General features: G+C 66.7%; 2 protein-coding genes across 4 annotated transcripts; one reads left to right on the top strand and one right to left on the bottom strand.

Annotated features, from left to right (window-relative positions):
• Positions 1 to 345: 345 nt before the first annotated feature.
• On the top strand, positions 346 to 11,215 carry LOC135976182 (cdc42 effector protein 2-like). 3 transcript variants are annotated; one of them, XM_065570858.1, is made up of 2 exons: positions 346 to 740; positions 5,954 to 11,215. In XM_065570858.1, the coding sequence occupies exon 2, from the start codon at positions 6,236 to 6,238 to the stop codon at positions 6,953 to 6,955; it is 720 nt and encodes a 239-aa protein (XP_065426930.1). In that variant the 5' UTR covers positions 346 to 740; positions 5,954 to 6,235; the 3' UTR covers positions 6,956 to 11,215. The 3 variants fall into 3 exon arrangements, with proteins under 3 accessions (XP_065426930.1, XP_065426931.1, XP_065426932.1); XM_065570859.1 differs by lacking the exon at positions 346 to 740 and adding an exon at positions 1,460 to 1,725; XM_065570860.1 differs by lacking the exon at positions 346 to 740 and adding an exon at positions 2,104 to 2,768.
• A 3,591-nt stretch (positions 11,216 to 14,806) lies between these two features.
• PPP1R14A (protein phosphatase 1 regulatory inhibitor subunit 14A) lies at positions 14,807 to 22,352 on the bottom strand. Its single transcript, XM_005279212.4, has 4 exons — positions 22,146 to 22,352; positions 17,042 to 17,122; positions 16,320 to 16,352; positions 14,807 to 15,206 (listed from the first exon to the last, which is right to left on the bottom strand). The coding sequence occupies exons 1-4, from the start codon at positions 22,350 to 22,352 to the stop codon at positions 15,111 to 15,113; spliced, it is 417 nt and encodes a 138-aa protein (XP_005279269.1). The 3' UTR covers positions 14,807 to 15,110.
• Between the last annotated feature and the right edge of the window lie 7 nt (positions 22,353 to 22,359).

Below are 22,359 nucleotides of genomic sequence, written 5' to 3' on the forward strand. Positions count from 1 at the left end.
CCAGGTGTGAGTCACAGTCCCTGACTCACCCTCGCTCCCTGCAAAGGGGACGAGGAAGCCCTGACTCATGGGGCAGTTCTGCAGATAAATGGGTCCGTGTGACCCCCCCCCATAGACACAGTCCCCCACTCTGTCTGTGCCCCCCCAGATCCCTCCCGAACCTGCCTGTGCCCCTCACAGCCCCCCACCTGCGGCCTGTCCCTCCCAAGCCCTGCCTAAACATGGCCCACAACAGCTAATCACGCACATACACACGCCTGCACACTCACAGGTGTGCACCCATCGCACGCTCATTCATTTGCACACTCTCCCATCTGCACACACACACACACACGCACAAACGTTTGCACACACACGTTTGACCACACAGACGTGTGCACACACATACACGTGCTTGCAGGGCCGATTTTGCATACTCGCGTTTGCACACATGCTTGCACTCACAAGTTTGCACGGGCGTTGTGCACACGCGGTTGCACCGTTGCGCGGTTACACGCACGCATTTGCACGCGCACATCCAGGCTGGGTCACTCTCGGGGACTGAGCCCCGGGCCCGGGATTTGGGGGGGCAGCTGGGCGCGGAGTTAAGCTGGGCTTGGGGCGTTACGTCAGTGGCTCGGCGATCCCGGGCGGGCGGTGGCTGCTCCCGGCCCCCGCCCCCGAGTCCCGGCCGGCTCCGGAGCCAGCCCCGCGCAGGACGCGCCAGCAGCCGGATCCGGGGCAGCGCCCGGCGGCACCAGGCAAGTCCCGCACCCCGCAGCGACGGGCCGAGCACCCATGGGTGCCGCGGGGCCGGGAGCTGCGGGGCCTCGGCCGGCGGGGACCCAGGGCGGGTCCGGGCAGGGGCGGCTGATTGCCGGGGGTGGAACGGGGCCAGCCCGGGTCTGCGCCGGGCCGCGGGACCCCCGAGCGGAGCGACCCGGGGCTGGGGTGGAGCAGGTCCGGCCGCCGCCTTTGCACTGAGCAGGGTGTGTGTTTGTGTGTGTCAGGGTGTGTGCTCTGCATGTGCATTAGTGCTTGTGTGTTAACACGGCAGGGACTTAGTTTGTGGATATGCAATAGTGCGTGTGTGTGTTTGTGTGTGTCAGAGTTTGTGGTCGTGTGGTGTATTAGTGTGGAGTGTTGTGTGTGAGTTGTGTTTGTGGATATGTGTGTTGGTGTGTTGGGGTGGCTGGGGGTGTTGGCCTGTGTCCCCCTGCTGGGCTCGTGCCCACAAACCCCTTTCTCGCACCGTCTCTCAGGGGCTGGTAGGGGTGCTGGCCTGGGCCAGGGGCCGGGGCTGGCGCAGGGACGGGGCTGTAGTTCTGGGCGCTGCCAGGGGCCGATTCCCAGGCCCACGTCTCTGTTTGCTCCCTTCACGCCTCAGAGCCCAGAACGGGGCGGGGGAGGTTTGCCCTAGGGGCAGGATTAGTCCCTAATCCAGACTCTGCCCCCATGCTGCCCCCCCCCTCCACTCCCAGGTGTGCGGTTTATTTATAACCCAGCAGCTCCCCGTGTGTCACATCCTCCCCGGGGGCAGGGGGCATTCGCAGTGTTACGCCCCCGGCGGGGGTGGGGAGGCGCCGAGCGCTGTCTCTTCTCCGCCCGAAGGGTGGACGGGCACGGAGGCACCACCCGGAGGCACCACCCGGAGGCGTCCTGGGGCTCGGCTGCCCTGGGAGCGACCAGAGCCGCGCGCCTGGCGTGACCCAGTGCTTGGCGGGGACCCTGCTGCCTGGCCGGGGGGTAGGTCATGCCCAGAGGCTCGTGGGAGGCGCTGGGCCTCGCTCGGTTCGGAGAGCGGGGCCGGAGGGCCCGGGGGGGGAACGGGTCCGGGGCAAGGAGAGCTCGGCGGGGCGGGGCAAACGCCGTGTCGGATGGCGGGAGCGGGTGCCCAGCTCGAGACACCTGGGGGCCTGGCTCCCAGGCAGCGTCTCCGCTTGGTGCCCCCGGGAAGGGCAGGGGCTGCGGTTTCCAGCCGGCCCCTGGTCCCAGGTCCCTGAACCTCAGGGCTGGGGGTCCTGAGCCCTGGGGCTTTTCATGACAGCTGCAGGCTGGGCCAGGGAGGGAGAAGTGGGCCAGGGACGTGGGGTCCTCGCACAGGGGGGACGTGTGGTGAAGGGTCGGTCAGGGATGCAGGCGACCTGGATTCTGCTGCAGGCCCTTCCCGGGCCAGTCACTGCCGATGGCACAAAAACTAGAGGAGAGAGAAACAAAGCAGAGCCCGGGTGACTGGCACAGAGCGATGCGGATCTCCTGGCAAGCTGCGCCCAGGTGAACTCTGCGTTTTAATGCCGCCGAACGCAAACGTAGATGGCTAGGACCAGAGGACGGCCGCCGAACGCCTGTTCTGACAGGGGAGGGGATGCTGCCTGGAGAGCAGGGACCCTGACAAAGGTTTGGGGGGCGTGGTGAGTAATCAGCTGGACTCGAGCTCCCAGCGCATGTGACCCTAGGATGCAGAAATGGGAATCTCCCGCAGGAGCAGAGAGGTGATTTCCCCCGTCTTTGGCCCTGGTGCGACGCTGCTGGGAGCCTGGGGCCGGTTCTGGGGCCCGCTGGTGGATTGGGGGGTCAGAGAAGAGCCAGGACAACGACTGCCGGGTTCGAAAGCTCCTGGGGGCGACAGACGGCAGGAGCTCCGGCTGCTTAGCTGAGCACAGAGACGGTTCAGGGGTGACTTGATCCCAGCCTGTCGCTGCCCACAGGGGAACAAACGTCCCAGAGGAAGGTCAGACGAGCCGCTGGCTGGAATTTGAAGCGAGATACATTCAGCCAGGAAGTACGGGGTAGGTTTAGGGTAATTAACCACTGGAGCAACTTACCAAGGGTGTGGGGGATTCTCCAGCACTGGCCATTTGGAAATCGAGGGAGGCTGTTTTCTAAGAGCGCTGCTCTAGAGAGTCCCCTGAGGCAGGTCTCTGGCTTGTGTTACACCGGGGTCAAGGGGTGCAGACCAGCTCGTCACAGTGGAACCTTCTGGCCTTGGAACCTGGGAATCTCTCTGGGCCTTTGTGCCCTGTCCATAAAACAGGGGTAATGAGTCGGCCTTGTCTGTGGGGGTTGTTGTGAGCTCTTCAGTACAGAGACAGTCTGTGTCTGGGCGGCGCCCGGCCCGACGGGGCCCTGATCTCGGTCGGGGTCTGGGCAGCGCCCGGCCCGACGGGGCCCTGATCTCGGCCGGGGTCTGGGCATTGCCTGGCCTGACGGGGCCCTGATCTCGGCCGGGGTCTGGGCGGCGCCCGGCCCGACGGGGCCCTGATCTCGGCCAGGGTCTGGGCGGTGCCCGGTCCGACGGGGCCCTGATCTCGGCCGGGGTCTGGGCGGCGCCCGGCCCGACGGGGCCCTGATCTTGGCCGGGGTCTGGGCGGCGCCCGGCCCGACGGGGCCCTGATCTCGGCCGGGGTCTGGGCGGCGCCCGGCCCGACGGGGCCCTGATCTCGGCCGGGGTCTGGGCGGCGCCCGGCCCGACGGGGCCCTGATCTCGGCCGGGGTCTGGGCGGCGCCCGGCCCGACGGGGCCCTGATCTCGGCCGGGGTCTGGGCGGCGCCCGGCCCGACGGGGCCCTGATCTCGGCCGGGGTCTGGGCGACGCCCGGCCCGACGGGGCCCTGGGGCTTTGCTGGGATGATGGTCCAGGTGACGTGGGCTGGAGCGTAACAGGCCATGGCTCAGGGAACGCAGCTCTCACCAGGCAGCACTGTGCCGTCGTGTGGCTGCCCATGGCCGGGTTCCTGGCAGTTTCCTTTGGAGCAGTGGGACTGGCCGCGGTTGGAGGCAGGATACTGGCTGGTTCTTGTGCGCAGGGATCTCTGGCCCCTGGAAAGCCAAGGGGCTGCTCCGGGCCCCTGCTGCAGGCTGATGCTGGGCTGTGTGGACGCAACTCCTGCACCAGGCAGGTCCAGTAGGTCTCAGAGTCGTCGGCTTCAGGGAAGGGCCCCCTGGTGAATCTGGTCCCATCTGCCCACCATCAGCCCCACCCCCGGGGTCCAGGTCTGGCCTCGATTTGACCTGGGGACGGGCGAGGGCAGCCCTGGGCAGGACATGTCGCTGAATGAATCCACTGCCCTGCTGGTGCCTTTCGCAGCTCGACGAGTCAGTGTGCTGTGTGCACGGGGGTGTTTCCTGCCGCACAGTCACCGCCCGCTAGATGGCACAGTCAGTGAGTCTAACCGCTAGCCCCCGCTCCCCTCCCCGAGCCAGGGAGAGAACCCAGGAGTCCTGGCTCCCAGCCCCCCCTGCTCTAACCACTAGCTCCCACTCCCCTCCCAGAGCCGGGGAGAGAACCCAGGAGTCCTGGCACCCAGCCCCCCCCCCTGCTCTAACCACTAGCTCCCACTCCCCTCCCCGAGCCGGGAGAGAACCCAGGAGTCCTGGCTCCCAGTCCCCCGTCCTCCCTGCTCTAACCACTAGCCCCCACTCCCCTCCCAGAGCCGGGGAGAGAACCCAGGAGTCCTGGCTCCCAGTCCCCCCCCCCCCCCGCTCTAACCACTAGCTCCCACTGTGCCATCCCCAGCCCTACAGCACAAAGGCTGGGAGGGAGCAGGCCAGGCCAGGCCAGTCCCAGGCACCAGCCCTGAGCTCCACCCCAAGCCCCTGTGTTTAGGCAGGAGTGAGAGGAGGAGCCGGTGCCCGGTGGCTGCCCTGCTGTCCCGCGAGGTCAGCGCAGAGATTGGGGGGGGGCAGGGCCGTTTCCTCCCCATTAATCTGCCCCGCTGGGTCCATTCCTGGCAGGAAGTGGAGGCAGCGCGGCCATTTATGGTAACAAAACTAGGGACTGCTCGGGAGTGAGAGCAGGATGGAAGGAGCCCGGCAGCAGGGCGGCCAGGCCCCCGGGGAGATGTGTGTGCGCACTCACACGTGTGCACACGCACTCACACACACAGACACAGGCACATGCATGCACTCACACACATGCACACGCACTCACACACACAGACACAGGCATGCACTCACACATACACACAGGCACACTCACATGCATGCACACACACGCCCATGTGCACACGCAGAACATGGCTCTGTCCTCCTGGCCTGGGGTTCACCGTCCGCCTCTGCCCAGGGCTGGGAGCTCCCTTCAGAGACCGGACTTGGGTCCAGAAGCAGGCGCTGGGGGTGGTCAGAGCCCTGAGCAGAGCCCAGCTCTCCCAGCAGCCCCACTGCCCAGCGTTTCCTGGTTGCTCCTGGCCCCTTGGCGACGCCAGCCGGAGCCTCGTGCCGCTCCGCAGAACTGGACCAGGGCCTGATCCCCCGTGGCCAGTGCTGCATGTTCCCAGGCAGGGCAGGGAGCTGCTGGTGGGATGGGGGGGGGGGCGCGGGGAGGGAGCTTTGTGTGCGTATGCACGTGGCTGTTGCGTATGTGTGGTGTACCTGTCTGGGTGCAGACCCGTGGTGGTTAGGCCTGGGTGTGCATATGCATGTGGTGGTTGTGTGTGCACTTGTGTGTGTGTGTGTGCACGTGTGGTTGTGTACACGTCACTGTCGTGTGTGTGCATGCACACACGTGGGTGTTGTGTGTACATCGTTGCGGTGTGTGTGGCTGTTTGCACACGCGAAGCTGCTGCTAACCCCTCCCACCGAGGGCACAGGAAGTTCTCGTTGGGGCTGGGGCTGCGCCGTAGTCCTGTCCCTGAGACCCCCACAACGCCATGTCTCGGCTCTGCAAGTCCCAGCCCCTCCTCCTGCCTTTGCCCGTCCCTGGGGGAATCCAGCCTCAGCCCCAGCCCTGCAATCCCTGCCGTGCGGTTCGCAAACACCCACCCCCAGGCTGGGTGCCCCAGACTCCAGGGGGCATGTGGATAGCGTAGGGTGACCAGACAGCAACTGAAAAAACGGGACGGGGGTGGGGGGTAATAGGCACCTATATAAGAAAAAGTCCCAAAAAATGGGACTGTCCCTTTCAAAACAGGACATCTGGTCACCCTAGGACCGCGCTGTGGCCCCCCCAGTGACGATCCCTGCTCTGGCTGTTACAGGTGGAGATGCTGCCCCCCGCGGACGGCTGAGGGGGTGGAGAGCGCGGCCGGTCGCCCCGACACTGGGATTCTGAGTTGCCGTGCTGACCGGGGGTGCCTGCGCACGGCTGCAGGGAGGCAGTGGCTGTTTGCTAAACCCCAGAGGAAGGGGACGTCCCGGGCTGGCCCTGCGGGCGACTTAGCTCCCAGCTGGGCACCAGGGAGCACCCGCCGGGCCGGGGGGACTGGTCCCTGGGGGCGCCTGCCAGGCCTCAGAGCCCCTAAGGGAGCAGGGGCCCCACCATGCCAGCCAAGACCCCCATCTACCTGAAGACCTCGACGCCGAAGCGGGGCCGGAAGCTGCGGCTACGGGACGTGCTGTCGAGCGACATGATCAGCCCGCCGCTGGGGGACTTCCGGCACAGTGCCCACATCGGGCCGGAGGGCGAGGGCGACATGTTCGGGGAACTCTCCTTCCTGCAGGGCAAGTACGACCTGCTGCCCAGCCTGGGCCGGCGCCTGGCCTCGCAGAGCGCCCAGGCCGTGGGCCACGAGCCGGCCCGGGGCCCCACCGCCAGCGGCTACCGCAGCCTGCTCAAGAGCGCCGTCTCCCTGCCCGTCTTCAGCGGGGCGCCCAGCCCGGAGCAGGCGCCCCCCAAGCCGCCCCGGCTGCACCTGGAGGAGCTGCCCAGCAGCCAGCGCTCCATGTCCGTGAGCTGCGGCGAGGGCTGTTTCCACAGCGGCCAGGGCCTGGCCTTCTCCTCCATCTCCCACTACGACCAGCTGCCCTCCTCCGTCTCCTTCTCCGCCGGCTCCTCTGAGGGCTCCTTCCCGGGCCCCTGGGGGCTGGGCTACGGCGCCCGGGCCGGCACGGACACCCAGGAGCCCCCGTACTCCCCCGGGGCCTCTGTCCCGCGCTCCGAGTCCCTGCTGGGGCTGGACCTGGACCTGGGCCCCTCCATCCTGGACGACGTGTTGCGGATCATGGAGGAGTACAAGCTGCCCGGCGCCAAGGCCCTGTAGAGCCGTCCTGGCAGCCCCCCCATGCGCGGGCGTGCTACCCACTCAGAGAATGCCCTGACCTCTGTGCCGTCCACCGCCCCACACTCCCGCCCTGGGCCCACGAGGGGCACCGCGACTCTGGCCACCTGGGCTCTGTGGGGAGCCTGCTGGGCCTGGCCCCCGGAGGGGACTGGGGCACGGCTTAGCCCCTGACCCAGCGCGGCTCAGGAACTGGCCTCGGGCATCACCTGGCAGAGCAGAACACGGCGCATGGACGCTCTCTCCAGCTCCAGCAGCAGCAGCTCGACTTCAGGAAGTTTCAGGCCTTCAGCGCTCCCTGCCCGGCTCTGCCCCTGGGCGGGCTGGGCTCGGGGCCGGCGAGGATATGGGCTGAACTGTGCGCCCTGCGCCGAGCTCCTCGTTCTGCGGCAGCCAGAGACTCGCGGGCCCCGTGGAACGGGCTGCACCAGTGGGGACGCTCCTGGCGCTTTGCTGCTGCGCCGGCCCGGATCCAGCCCTGGCCTGGGACCCAGCTCGGGGCTGCGGGATCCTGCCCCACTGGGCACAGAGCCCATATTTAAACCCTAACACCCACCCCCCAGTGTAACCGCAGACCCCTCCCCCCCATGTCCCTGCCTCCTGCCATGGGCCTTGGCTGGCCGCTGACCCTGGTGGGGGGGCTCCTGTACGCTCCAGGGCCAGGGAGACCCCGTGGGATTCTCCACAGCGGGAAGATCTGGGCATGTCCCCCCCCTCCGTCACTGCAGCAGCATCCTTACATCTGACCCCGCTCCCGCAGGGAGGGGCTGCCCCTGTCCAGCGCCCTTCCCCACGCCCCTGCGCACGAGGACTGGGGACTGCCAGGGGGTGAGGTGGGAAAGGACGGGGAGGTTTGGTGGCCGGGAAGGGGACTGGGGAGAACACACACCCGCACACACACATTCACACTCATACACTCCCTGACCCCCCACACCCATACTCTCACACACCCCTACACACAAACCCACACCCCCCCTACACAGGGCTGCCGAGAGCGGGTTCAGACCCTGGTGAAAAAAATTTTTTCGGGCCCCCCAGCAAGGGCAGACCGGCTAAACAGGGCCGCAGAGTGCGGGGAAGCCGGGCCCTGGTAAAGCAACGAGAGGGGTGGGAAGCCGGGCCCCTTTCCAGACCGCCAGGCCCCGGTAATTTGTACCGGATTCCTCCCCTCTCGTCGGCCCTGCCCCTACACACTCACTCTTACCGTTCTTGGGCTTGTTTGCTGCCGGCACCCAGCCGCTCCCGCATCTCCGCCAGCAGAGGGTGCGGCCCCTCCGGCGTGGCCAGGCTGAAGGACGGAGCAGTCCGGGGTATCACACCTCAGGATCTGGCACCAAACCTTCCTGCCCCCTTGGGAGGGGGCCGCCCCACAGCCACAGCCGGGCCCCCCAGGTTCTGCCCTGGGCCCCTGGAGCATCCTTGGCAAATCCCAGCTGGTGACGCCCGCCCCTCTCACCACAGACCTGGTGCTCCCTGCTGGCACGTGGCTTCACGGGGGATCGTCTGGTTTGCGTCTAGTTCTGGCCCTTCAGCAGCTCCTGCCTCTTGGAGAACAGCTCCCGTCCTCCCCTCGTGAGCCCCCTGCAGCGCATCCCCCTGCGCCCATCACCGTGGCCTCTGAACCCCTCGCTCTCCTGCCACCTGGAGTCGTGTGTCAGCAATAAACGTGTTTCATCCCCGGCGCCTGCGTCCTGTGATGGAGCCTGGCCCCCATGGGCGCCGCACGGCCAGCGAGTGACCCGGGCTCCCGACCGGCTGCGCCCGAACGGGTGGGATGCAGGGCATCCGCCGGCGTGGGCTCTGCCCCGGGTGTGCCCCAGCCCCACGGCTCTGCCTCCTCAGCAGCGAAACAGGCCAGAGCCCCCCGCAGAGGTGCCTGGGAAAGGGAGAGTCCCCCAGCCTGAGCAGGGCTCGAAACAGCCCCCGCCTCGCCAGGAGGGTCGGTTTCCCGGGGCTCTGTCCTGCTCTCCGGTTCGTCTCTGGGCCCCCATCGCTTTGCCCTCACAGCGCCGTGGGAGGCAGGGCCACGCAGCTCCACGGAACCAGGACTTGTCCCAGGTCTCCAGAGTCCCGGGGCAGAACCGTAACCACTGGGCCGCCCTGCCTGTCCGCTCCGCGGAGCGCGCCCGACCTGGTCTGCGGAGGGTTGAGTCTCAGGACCAGGCCTGGGTCCCCATCACAGCTCCTGGGCGGTCACTCAGTTTAATGACACCGCTGAGCCCGAGGGACAGGGCTTGGCGCCCGGGGAGATGCCAGCCTGGGGGCCTGGGGACAGGGAATCAGGTCCCACGAGCCACATTTGGCACCAAACTCCCAGGCCTGGGCTAGCCCCGAAGACACACCAGGGTCACCAACACTGATTCTTCTACAGCGGAGAACAGAACCCAGGAGGCCTGGCTCCCAGCCTCCTGCTCTAACCACCAGCCCTCACTCCCCTCCCAGAGCCGGGATAGAACCCAGGAGTCCTGGCTCCCAGCCCCCTGCTCTAACCACTAGACCCCACTCCCCTCCCAGAGCCGGGGAGAGAACCCAGGAGTCCTGGCCCCACCCCTGGGAATTTGACCCACTCCTTTCCAGAGAGGGCGGTGAGTGTCACTGTGGGTGGCTGTTTGCCCTGGATGACTGGGGCCCTGGCATGCAGCGGGTGTGACAGGGCGCCCGGCCTGGCATTCCTCGCTGCCCAGCGCACAATCCGGCTCTTTCTGTGAGCTGCATTCGCTGGGGGGGGCCCACCTCCTTGGGACCATGTGAATGAGTCTGGCCGCTCCAGCGTCCCAGGCTCTGACGCACTCAGACGTGCCCTCGTGCACGGTGATGGCATGAGAGCTGTGCACAGCTCACCACAGCCACAGGTCATGCACTGCAGGGCTGACACCCCTCAAAGAGCCTGGGCTGTTATTGTCGGGTCTCCCGTGCCCCCCGGGCTGCACACACAGGGCTGTTATCGTAGGGTCTCCCGTTCCTGTCCCTGTCCCCCGGGCTGTACACACGGGGCTGTTATTGTAGGGTCTCCCGTTCCCGTCCCCGGGCTGCACACACGGGGCTGTTGTTGTGGGGCCTGTTCCAGGCTGGTGACCCTTTCTGGGGAGTGGGGCTCAGCCTGGCCTGTGAGGGGGCAGATGACCCCCAGCTGATCCCGCACTGAGCAGTAATTAGCAGTAATGAGCCCAGCTGCGGCAGGGGCGAAGGAAGGGCCTGGGGAAGGAGCCACAGGCCGTGTGACAAAGTGGGACTGTTCTTAATGTTTTCCTCAGTTTCCCCTATGCAGTTCTTAAGTATCTAGGTGGTGGGATCAGGGTGTATGGTTGCTGCAGAGCAAAGGGCCAGTGCATATAAATGCCCGACACTCTGTCTCCTGGCAACTGATGGCCTGGGCCCCTCCTCTGCACAGGTGCCAACTGAAGGTGTTGGAGACAAAGGGATCAGGTGACCTCCTGGCCCGGGAAAGAGACAAAGCCCAGAGGGGCTGGATGGGGGTGGGAGTTTGGAGCTGGCTGGGGACTAGGAGTGAGGGCAGACCTGGGTTTGCCTCGCTGGGCCCCAGAATGGACCCGGCCGAGGGGTCCCGTTCGCTGGACCTACAAGCTCTGTTTTAGACCCTGTTCCTGTCATCTAATAAGCCTCTGTGTTACTGGCTGGTGAAGAGTCACGTCTGACTGCGAAGTGGGGGTGCAGGACCCTCTGGCTTCCCCAGGACCCCGCCGGGGCGGACTCGCTGTGGGAAGCGCATGGAGGGGCATATGCTGAATGCTCCCAGGAGAGACCCAGGAGGTGAAGCCGTGTGAGCTTCTTGCCCTGAAGACAGTCTGCTCCATGGGAGAGGAGGCTCCCCAAAGTCCTGACTGGCTTTGTGGGGAGCAGTTCCAGAGCATCGCCCGGGGACTCCGGGACAGGCCCTAGGCCGGGGAGGCTCTGACGCAGCCTGTGAGCAGCAGGGAGGCCGTGGGGCAGCCAGCTGGCAGGCAGGGCCCTGGGGAGCTGTATCCCACCGGGGAGCAAAGCGGGAGCCCTGCAGCCCCCAGGGGTGGGGTGACGAGCAGGGACCGGCAGCGTCGGCTGGAGGGGGGGCCTTGCTGGATCCGTCAGTTGGACGTTTGTTCTCATGGGGCTGCCCCTGACCACGTGTGAACGGAGACCGGCTGGCGGGGGGGTGCTGGAGGTGAGGACGCTGCGGTGCCAAGGGGGGCTCAGGGGGTGAGTGGAACAATATATGGGCTCCCATTTGTCTGGGCTGCAGGCCCGGGGCTGTATTTGTAGGGTCTCCCCCGTTTGCTGCAGGCCCGGGGCTGTTATTCTGAGCAGAGCAGTGTGGGGCTGAGGTTCTTGCCCCCCCTCCCCCGGTGCTTTGGTGCTGGCTCTGACCCAGCCGAGGAAGCTGTTGACTGCTTCCCAGCGACTGTGTGGGGAGGGGGCTCCCCAGGAGGTACACAGACAGCGCCAGACTTGCCTTCTTGCCCCTTACAAAGAGTAACAGCAACCCTGGCCCAGGCCCTGCCACTACCTGCCCCCCGGTCCAACCCACTAGGCCCCACCCACTCCCCGCGCAGAACTGGGAGAGAACCCAGGAGTCCTGGCTCCCAGCCCCCCTGCTCTAACCACTAGACCCCACTCCCCTCCCAGAGCCGGGGAGAGAACCCAGGAGTCCTGGCTCCCAGCCCCCTGCTCTAACCCGTGCATGCTTTGGGATGAAGTGGGACTTTCGGCTCGTGTTGGCCCTGTGGCCGAGGGGGCGAGGGTCACCCAGGCCGCTGTTTAACATTGGGATGATTTAACGAACCCCCTGGGACCCAAAGCTCCAGAATGGCCCATTCCTGCCTGATCCATCCGCACCCATAGACCCGCCCCCCCACCCCGTACAAACTCCTGGGCCTTGGCAGAGACCCGGCCTGGCCGCCAGGGGGCAGGTGCCCCCTCGACTGGCTGCCGGGCTCCCGGACAGCCACTTGCCCAGTGCTGCCTGGGGACGCCGGGCGTGGGAACCGCCTTGGGGACGAGACCCAGCAGCCCTCTCCCCACAGCACAGTGGGGACGCTGGGACTCGCCAGGGTCACGCCGGGCGGCTGGGACAGACCCCAGCACATAACAATGAGGGAGGGCTGAGACCCAGGAGAACAAGCCCCCCACTGTCCCCCCTTCACTGGGCCTTGGGGTTAAAGCAGGGGGGGCTGGGAGCCAGGACTCCTGGGTTCTATCCCTGGCTTGGGGAGGGGAGTTGGGGCTGGTGGTTAGAGCGGGGGCTGGGAGCCAGGACTCCTGAGTTGTATCCTGGCTCTGGGAGGGGAGTGGGGGCTGGTGGTTAGAGCAGGGGGGCCTGGGAGCCAGGACTCCTGGGTTCTTTCCTGGCTTGGGGAGGGGAGTGGGGTCTAGTGGTTCCCCTGACCATACCAGACTATTTCCCAGTGACACTATTATTGTAAGTCATTTCTTTCAGCCCCCTTCCTCTATTAGCAGTTTCCAGGGGGTGAAGGGGAAGCAATACCCCACTTCTGATCTACAGTCCCCCTCCCCACCCCCTCACAGCAGACATGACAGATGGGTGCCTCCCCTGGCCCCGTGCTGACCCCAGACCTGGCTGCAGGCTGGTGCCCTGGGGCTTACAGACATGGGTTTAGATGCTCTGGGGATTTGGGATTCCTGCTGTCTCCAGCCTGCAGCTAGACAGGATCGCTTGGCAGAAGAGGGCTCCTTCCCCCTGCGGGACGGGGGGTTCTCAGCCCAACTGCTGCCGGGACACGGACCGAGCCCCCTTCTATCCACACAGACCCTAGCGCTCAGCACGGCCGGGGGTCAGACTACACCAGGGAGCTTATTATCCTGTGTGGGACAGTAGCACCTACCGGTCACGGCCGAGATCAGGGCCCCATCATGCCAGACGCTGCCCAGACCCCGGCCGAGATCAGGGCCCCGTCACGCCAGAACCCCCTCACACACATTCCCCAGCCCCGCTCCCAGCTGTAAGGACCCCGGGCACCAGGACTTTGTCTCCCTGTAGACAGCCCCCGCAGCTGCCTCTACCAAGGCGGCGAGAGCAGGGGAAGGACGAGTCCTGCCCAGAAGCTCCCAACACCAGGAGTCCCTGTAAATGGCTGATTTGTGCCAGGTGAGGGCCTGGGCCCACGGGGCTAATGCCCCCCCACCCCCAAAGACAAGCCAGCCGGTGGGTTTCTGGCACTAGGTGACCCTGCTCGAGCATGGGGCTCCCCCTACCCAGCTGCCTGATAGGACCCCAGAGAGCAGGACACGCCCCATAAGGCAAAGTCTGACACCCCCCACCCTGTGACTGCACGCAGGAGGTCCTGGCTCGTGGCACCCCGGGGATCCAGCAAGGGCCTGGCTCACGCTCGGCTGCCAGGAAAGCACCGAGACGGGTCGGAGAGTCCAGAGCCAGCGGCCCCACACGAGCTATTTGCTGCCAGTGTTTACAGGGAGGTATAAACACCGGATGGAGGACGACTGCCTGATCCCCAGCCCCGCACGCCCCCAGCCACAGCTGCTCAGGACGGCGCAGGGACCCTGAGCAGCGCACGGCAGGACCTGCTCCCCCGGCTGCTTTCACCCCCAGGGCAGGGGGCGCATCAGAGCAACGACAGCGTCCGTTCCACTCAGGCACCCCCAGCTGCGCCCCAGGATTCGCCTTCACGGCCGGCCCTGCTTCGGCGCTGTGCAGCCGCTCGACCAGCTGCCACGGTACGGCCCAGAGGCGGCACCGTCTCAGTGAGAGCCAGGCTCCCTCTGGCAGAGAGGGGCCCAGCTGGGACCTTCGGGCTGGAGTCCTACCTTAGCCAGTGGCGCTGGGGGCCAAGCCCACCCGCCAGAGTGAATTGCAGCCGGGGGGCTCCCAGGGGACGGCCCAACTTTCCCAGCTGGGCCTGGGCTCCAGGCAGGGCCACGTTCCAAGTCCCGCACGGGAGGCCGAAGCGGGAGCATCCAGTTGCGCCAAGCGCCCAGCAGCCGCGCCAGGGCGGCTGCACGAAGCCGAGAGGGAGGCAAACGGCTCAGATATGCCCCTGCCTCTGTCAGGGGGCCCTGCACTGGCCCTCTCCTACGGACTCTCCCTGTAGGAGCTTGGCTCCAGCCCCGCCCAGGCAGGGCTGGCACGAGCCCAGCGCTCTCCCGCAGCAAGCCATGCGCAGGATGGATAGGACCACAGGGAATGCCCAGCACATGGCCAAACATGGAGCCGAGCGGGGCTGGCCTGACCCGACCCAGCGCTCAGCGGCACAGCTGAACCCCAGAGGGCACCGGGGCCGGCTGCGCCGCAGCCCAGGCTGGGTGTGAAGCGAAGAGGAGGACGCAGCCTGGCTGGGCGAGGGACAGAAACAGATTCCTGCAGTGACCCCGGGACCGGCGCACGACCCAGCCGCCTCCACGCCGGGGGACGAGCCTGAGGCCCAGGCCAGAGAGCCGCTCTGCCCACCACCGGCGGGCGCTGCCCCATCCCCCGCAAGGGGGATTTCCCCCTGCCCCAGGCCCAGCGCCATGGGCAGAGCCCTGTGGGGAGCAGCCCACCAGGGCAGGGCGAGGAGAACAGGGCCAGCGTCCCGCCCTGGGATGCGGAGACAAGGTGCCATCTTGCAGCAAGAGGGGTTCCCCACCCTGCCCCCGAGTCAGAGGGGTGGGGCTCTGCCCCCCAAACTGCCCCCCCACAGCCCAGGCCTGCCGGCTTGGGGATCCCCCCTGCAGCCAGAGAGAGGAACAGCAGGTGTACCTGAGCGTGCCCCAGGCCCGGGGCCGAGTCCCGGCCAGGTCAGCCCAGCCCCGGGCCCGGTTGTGTGTCTAGCCAGGGCCAGCAGAGCCCGGCGCCCGCGGCAGGGACCAGACCGAGGCCAGCGCTCCAAAGCAAGGCTTTATTACAGACCGAAAGGCACCCGCTGAGCCCCAACCCCTCGGCTGGCCAGAGACTCACACAGGCCAGTCACAGGCTGGGGCAGGGGGATAACGTCCAGGGGGCTGCTGGGGGGTGGGGGGGGGGCCAGGCCTGTGCCATCCCCAGGTGCAGGGGAACAAGCTGTCGCGTCAGGAGGCTCCGCCGAGCAACCCCCGGCCCCAGGCTGGATTTGCAGGGCCTCGCTGGTCCCACTCGTCCGGAGGAAGCTGCCACCGCCAAGGGCCGCAGGGGCCCCTCCCTGGGCAGGGGTCACGCTCGCTCCTGGAGCTCCGGGCTGGGCCGCCGCTGCAGGACTTGCTGCTTCTGGAGCCCCCGCAGCTTGAGGAGTAGCTCCTGCACGAAGGCCTGCGGGAGACAGAGGCTGGAAGCTGCCGAGCGAGCGCCGAGCATCCTTCCCCGTTAGCCCCCGGGGGGAAGGGCAGGTGCCCACCAGAGCAGAGACGCTCGCTCCAGCTGTTCCCACATCATCGCTCCTGCCCGAGGCTTCCCAGCTGTGTCCAACAGCTGGAGGAGCTGACACAGCCCTGCCCCGAGCCAGCAGCTCTCACGCCACCCAGCCCCTCGCTGCCTGGGAAACCCTGGGATGCCAGCTCCCGGGAGCCCCAGCGTGCCCATCACCGGGGCGTCTGGGTACCAGGCGTGGAGGTCAGTGCCGGAGGGCACTGGGGCTCAGCTGCTGTGGGGGAGGGATTCCCTAAGAGAGCCACAGCCCCACAGGGGGAGGGTCCTGGTCACGGCAGACACAGCACTGACCCCCCCGGTGCTGCAGAGCCCGGAATACGGCCCAGCTCCCCCAAGCTCTTAGCCACAAGGCCAGATGGCCCAGATGTGCAGCAAGGGGCCACTGCTGGGTCTGAACGGGGAGCCCTGAACAGGGTTTGGTGCAGGGACGGTTGGGGGCAGGGCAGGATACCAGCCCTGGGCCTTGCACCCCCTGGTCCCTGGAGCTGCCTGCCCCACACCCAAGGCATTAGAGGGGCCAGAGCTGCCTCGTGCGAGCGGCTTGCCCCCAGCCTGGGGGATGGGGCAGCTGGCCGAGCCGGAGATAAGTGGGGATGGGGGAGGAAGCAGAGGGACGAATGTTTTTCCCTTTTAAAGCTCTGATCGGCGGCTGCGGCGGGGCCGTGATGCTCGTGGGAATCACTGCCCGGGGTCAGGGCTTGGAACGCTGCGGCTGGAGCTGGCACTGGGCAGGGGGCTCCAGCCTGCTCCCGTCGGCCAAGGACTTGGTCGCCAGCCAGCCAGAGCTGGGTGGGGAGTAGATTAAGGGTCAGCCCAGCGCCGGCAGCAGCCCTGGGTCCCTTTGCTGGGGCGGGACTGGGAGCTGTGGGCTCTCCCCAAGGCAGAGGGAGCCGGTGGCTGCAGGGCCCCCGTGGGCTGTGAACGAAGATACAGGCCCTGGGGCGCCGCCAGGACCGGAGCAGTGACGCAGTTGGGGTCTCAGCAACCGCCACTCACCTGCGTGTTGTTGTGACAGGACTTCAGGATGCCCTGGAAACAGAGACAGACAGACCTGAGCGCAGTGCGCGGGGTCTCTGGCACAGATCCACGCCCCGGCCCACATGGGACGATGGGACCTGCCAGCTCCAGGCCCCCCAGCCTGGTCCCCCGGCCCCAAGGGCCCGGCAGCCCCAGGACGGCCCGCCCCAGGACCTGGCCCCCCAGCTGGCAGGTGTCCTACAGCCGGGGGCTCAATCCTCCCCTGGACTCCGGCGGGAGCCCGGCACACCCAGCCGGCCTCCCGGGGCAGAGCCCTCCTCTCACTTGAGTGGAGCAGCTTCCCCCGTCCCTGTGATCTGGAGTGAATCCGGGGTAGGGGGTCTGACCCACAGCAGGTGCCGCAGGAGGCCAGGCTGCCTAGCTGCGCTCGGGGCCCAGTGGCGGAAGCACGGCCCATCGGCCCCCTGGCCCCGTCAGCGCCAGCTGATTCTCTGTCTGAATCATGCAGCCCCGGGGGGCCCCGCCGATCAAAGTCCCACACAGCTTGGAAGAGAAGCCACAGAACAAGCCTCTGACAGCAGCCGCTCCCCATGGCCAGCACCACCTCCGTGGCAGGACAGAGCCCAGGCCATGCCCCACGGTTCTGCGGGCAAAGCACAGGCCCCCCTGGACAGACAGGCCCCAGGCCAGGGCCCCGAGCTGCTGAGAGGGGATGGGGCTGGCCGGACCCCGGCACGTACCTGTAGCTGCGCGGCCCGCGCCTCGTCTGTGTCCAGCTCCAGGAGTTCATCAATGTTCACTTCATCCGGCATCTCTGCCTCCTGCAATGAGACGGGGCTCAGGAGCGGGGTGGGGGGGATGCAGCCTTGGGGGGTGGCCTGGGGTCTGAGCAGCCTGGACAGGCCCCCCCACTTCCCTGGAGCTGCCAGTCCTCTGCCGTAATCCCCTCCCAGCTGCTCTGTGCTGGGGAGCGGACCCCATGCCAGCCCTGCCTAGTCCCCACAGGAGAGCCATGTGCAAGGGGCCCCAGCCTCACCCTGGGGCTCCCCCTCCCCCCCCCGCCGCAGGGTCTCCCAGCGACAAAGCCGCCCTTGCCAGCTCAGGGAAGCTCAGGCCAGAGGGTTCCTAGCTCCCGAGGCTGGAAGGGACCTTGTGCTCATCTCGGCCGACCCCCTGCATGGCCCAGCCCAGAGCCCAGCCCGCCCAGTAACTCCTAGGGCAGAGCTGCTGCAAGCCAGCCCCTCTCACTCTGAACTGGGGAGCAATGGGGATTTTCCCCCACGCACCCATCCCGGGTGAATTGTTCCGGGTGGGGGGTGGATTTCACTCATCGGAAATAAGGTGCAAACGTTTAAGAGTCAAACTCTGTCTCGCTTCATGTGGCTTGTCAGATCTTCAAGTATTTGTGCCCCGGGGCCCATAGCTGCTGATCGCCTGGGCTCCACTCACCCCCAACCTTCTCTGTGTGACGCTACGCGGAGCTCATTCAAACCCTTTGCTGGTTCTCGCCTCTCTTCTCGGACCCCCTCCAATTGACCCACCTCCTCCGTGAGTTGTGGGCTCCCGAGCGGGATGCAGGACCCCAGCAGCGGTCATGGGTTGGAGCAGGTGGCAGGAATTCGGGCTCCAGACCCAGATCTGCAGAAGCGCTGCAGAGCCAGTTAAAGCCAGCGCCACCCAGCCCCGGAGCGCCAGGCTCCAGCCCCTCTGGCAGGCGAAGCCATGCCCTACACACATTCACGGGGGGCTTTGCCTCTCATGCCACACGGTGCCCTGCATGTGTGTGAGGGAGCAGGGAGTGAGGTGGATTGACCTGGGAATGTTGCGCGGGAGTTTTATTGAGACTGTCGGCATTGGTGATGGGATACCAGGGCGAGGATACCTGAGCATGTAACCTGAGCCCAGGAGGGGGGTAGGGCCAGGTGACACCTTTTCCCCAGGAAACTGGACAAAGGCTGGGGGAGGAGCCGGGGGCAGTGGCTGGAGGGGTTTTGGTTTAGAGCTGGCTGGGGAAGCGGAGGGATAAGCTCCCTACCCCCCTGGGGACCTGATTGAGGGGTCCTGGTTGTACCTACGAGTGCCATTTGGATGGTGTTCCTGTCCAATTAACCTTCCGTTTCACTGGCTGGCTGAGAGTCCCGGTGAATGGCAGGAATTGGGGATGCAGGGCCCTGACTCCCGCACACTCCGTGACAATGTGACCCCAGGCCGGGCCCTGTTGTCACATGGGATCGCCTCCCTCCTGGCCCATCTGCTCATTCAGCACCAGGAAATGCCAGCAATCAGCCTGGGGCATGCAGGCTGCTTCCTGCCAGAGCCCGATACAGGAGCAGCTGGCCCCGGTCTGGCGAAGGGAGCCGGGCCAGGCCCCAGGGCCCACGTCAGCAGGTCCGTCCTCATGCCCAGTGCCACAGGACAGGGCCTGACCCAACAGCGCCCGCAGGTGCCGAGCCCAGCCCAGTGGGTGAGGGCAGAGGGCTCGGCCCCATGGTGGGGGGGGTTTAATCCCCCTTTGTTCCCCCAGCTCTGGCAGAAGCCCCCCACCCCCGTGCTCTCCTGGCCTGGGGTCCCTGCAGACCTGCCGGAGCCACGCACCCCAGGGGCCAGCCCTGCACCCCAGGTGAACTCAGGGCCTGCGAGAGCCTGCTCCGCCGCCCCCCCCCAGCCACTCCCACCCCAGCTGGCAGCTTCCCCCTCCCTCGGGTCCAGGGCCAGGCCGCTCCGGATACGCCTGGTACAGAGCCCCATTGTCCTGCTGGCGCCCAGCGCTGCCAGGCTGTAAACCCCATGCCCAGCACCCCCTGGCCCTACCAGTCACCAGATGGGCTGCAGGCCCCTCCCCCACTCCGCTCCTTCTGGGCCATACGCAGCTCGGACTGACCAGCCCGTGGCTTGGGGACTGCTCTGCAGGGACCTGCTGCTCCCCCCTCGCCAGAGCCAGTGTCCAGGTCCTGTGTTTCTGGAGGAGGGAAGGAAAGAGGCTCCCATCCCCCACTAGCAATCAGCCCCCAGGGGGAGGGGAACAATTCCTGACAATGGAACAGCTGTTCCCAGTCCCACCCCATCTGGCCTGTAGAAAGAGAGGCTGGCGGGGGATGGCCCTGAGCCGGGAATGCAAAGGGTTAAACCAGGATTTCCCCCCACACTTACAGCCAATGGGATCAAGGCACAACGACCCCCTCCACCCCCCAATGCAGCCCCCCACCCTGCTGGACGGGCTCCCCTGACCTGACGGGGGTCTCCGTGGAGTCCCCACGGCTTTCCCCTGCTGCAGGTTTGTGGCCATTTCCCCCCCAAGCCAGCACCCAGCCTGAGCGCCAGGGACCAGCCCCTCGCAGGCTGGGCAGCACCAGGCCCCATGTGCATCTGCAGGGCGCCCGGCCAGGGCGAGCCAGGAGGGGCCCCGCTGTCACAGCTCACATCCGGAGCTGAGCCCCGCTCGACTCCCTTCCAAACAGCTCCGAGGGCCGGTTCCCCCAGTGCCATGGAGCTGCCTTAGGGATCCCATGCTGGGGGCTGGTTTCCTCAGAGCCCTGGCACGAAGCAGGGGCGAGTTATAGGGAATGGCCTGGTCTCGCCTGGTGGCCCCCTCACACCCCAGGCAGCCGTGTTAACAGCCACCTTCTCCAAGGCCTGTTCGACGCTGCAGTGGGGCAGACGCTTCTCTGGCACAATGTGACAACGCCGTGCCAGTGCACAGCTCATCGGAACCAGGTACGTGCACCTCCCTCCGTGCAAGAAGAGCCCCGGGCGAGAGCGGTGATCTCCCTTCGCCTGGGAGGGAAACGCAGATGGAGCTCTCCAGGCCGCCCGTGCCAGCCGCTCTCTCCTTTCATGGAAGAGTTGAAGCAAAGGAGAAAGTCTCCTATTTTTATAGCTGGAGATTCCTGACTCGCAGCACTTCCTGCTGCGGGTTCCCCAGGCCGGCCAGCCGGGCGGGGGCGAAAGTGCTTTAGCGTTTGGCCATGGAAGGCGACATTAAAGAGGAGCAGCAAGGTGAATTTCAGGGCTTGGGGGGGGGGGGGGGGGGGCTTGGCCCCGATTCTGCACTTCCTTGGGCAGCCACGTCCGCCCGCACAGAGCCGAGCGGGAGCATTTGGCCCGGGTTCTGGTGTCTGCGTTGGGTGCAGGACAGCAGAGAATCAGGCCCAATATTCTGAAGCGCGAGACGCGGCTGCTCTTCCCCAGAGATCTGCTTAGCTTGGCAGAAGCCCCGGCGCATGCAGCCCGACACGCTGAACGACCCCAGCAGAGACAGAGCCAACGTCGGCCTCTCTCCACGAGGGCCCGACCGGAGCTCGGCAGAAACCAGCTACTTCTAGCCCCAGAGGAAGGCAGAGGTGGGAGCCCAGCTCAGCTGGGACGGGGAGGCACGTGCGGACTGCAAACCAGCCCCCCCAGATAACGCCATTGCAGCGTCAGGGCAGCCCAGAGCGGGCAGCCCGGGCCAGGCGTTCCGCACAAGCACTGGTGCCCGCTGTGCGGCCACACTAGGAAGTCAGTCAGTCACGGGGGGAAACAGGCCGGAGAGACTCGCGTTTCACACAGCCACACGCCGGCACCTGGCCCGACTGGGCGGCACTTGGGTCTTGCCCGGAGTCACTTAGGGGAATCAAACTGCTGATCTCAGGGGGAGAGCAGGAAGAAGTGGAGAGCCCAGTGCAGGGGCCCGACCCTCAGGCCAGGCCCTAGACTGGAGATGGCTCCAGGAGCTGGCAGAACCCCAATCTGAGACCCCTTGCAGGGCCCTGATGACTTTCCGGACAGCACTGAGGCTGGGGCAGGCCTGTTTAAGGGCCCCCCACGCTCCCTGGTTGCTTTGGAAAGTCGCCCCCAGCCCTTCCCAAGTTCTGCAGCCAGGGCAGCAAAGGGACCCACGGGGCAGCTGGGGACGCCAGCCGCTCTGCAGAGCCCCAAGAGAGGGAGGGAGTCCAGAGTCCCAGGTCTCCTCTGTTCCTTGTTCTCCCCCCGCACTCCCCAGACCCAGGGCAGCTGGGGAGTCCTGGCTAATCACGGAACTGGCCCAGCCCAAGGCAAAGGGTCTTGTCCAGCCTGTGGCCCCAGCAGCCAGCCATGCAAGGTTGTGCCCCGTCATGGCCCCCGACAGCAAAGGGCATAGCCCAGGTGCTGGGCAACCATTAGCCTCTAGTTCGGACGCAGCCCTTCAAACCTCACAGCCAGAGCCACCGAGTCAGCGCAGAGCTCCCCACCCACATCCCCGGGAGCAGCTGTGCCCCCCATGAGCCGCAGGCTGCTGTCTGCAGGGGGGTCGCAGCAGAGACCCCTCCCCACATCGGTAACAGACCCCATGGCAGAGGGTGCCGCATACCCAGGGTCACCCCAGCCCCGAGCTTGGGGCTCAGGGAACGAGGGACCCCGGCAGCAGGGGGAGCTCCCCGATCGGCCCAGGGCTCTGGGAGGGGAGTGGGGGCTGGTGGGTTGAAGCAGGGGGGCTGGGAGCCAGGACTCCTGGGTTCTCTCCCGACTCTGGGAGCACAGTGGGGGATAGTGGTTACAGCGGGGGGGGGGGGAGAAGGGGAGACTAGGAGCCCGGACTCCTGGGTTCTCTCCCAGCTCTGGGAGGGGACCAGGGGCTACTGGTTACAGCAGGGGGGCTGGGAGCCCGGACTCCTGGGTTCTCTCCCGGATCTGGGAGGGCAGTGGGGGCTAGTGGCTGTCCCATGGCCCTGCCCAGTGAGCTTCACCCAGCGCTAGGCAGGTGCCAAATTCTGCCCCGACCTCGGAGAGAAGAAATTCTGGGTGTCCCAGGACTGAGGATGGCGGAGCCGCGCCCCCATCTCAGCCCCGGCGCTCGCCCGTCCCGTGCGCCCCGGCGCAGCTCACCCGGCCCAGGTACAGCTCCTCCAGCCGCCCGTCGATCCATTTCTCGGTGTCCAGCCGCCGCTGCAGCTCCCGCCGGTCGTACTTCACCGTCACCCGGGCTTGGCGCTTCTGAATCCCGGGGCTGCGGGCCGGCTCCGCCCGGGGACTCCCCGGAGAGCGCGCCGGGGACCCCCGCCCCAGCCGCCTGCCCACCCGGTTCGCAGCCATCAATGCC

The sequence above is a fragment of the Chrysemys picta genome, chromosome 17 (genome assembly GCF_011386835.1).
Source record: "Chrysemys picta bellii isolate R12L10 chromosome 17, ASM1138683v2, whole genome shotgun sequence".
In the NCBI taxonomy this organism is placed as follows: Eukaryota; Metazoa; Chordata; order Testudines; family Emydidae; genus Chrysemys; species Chrysemys picta.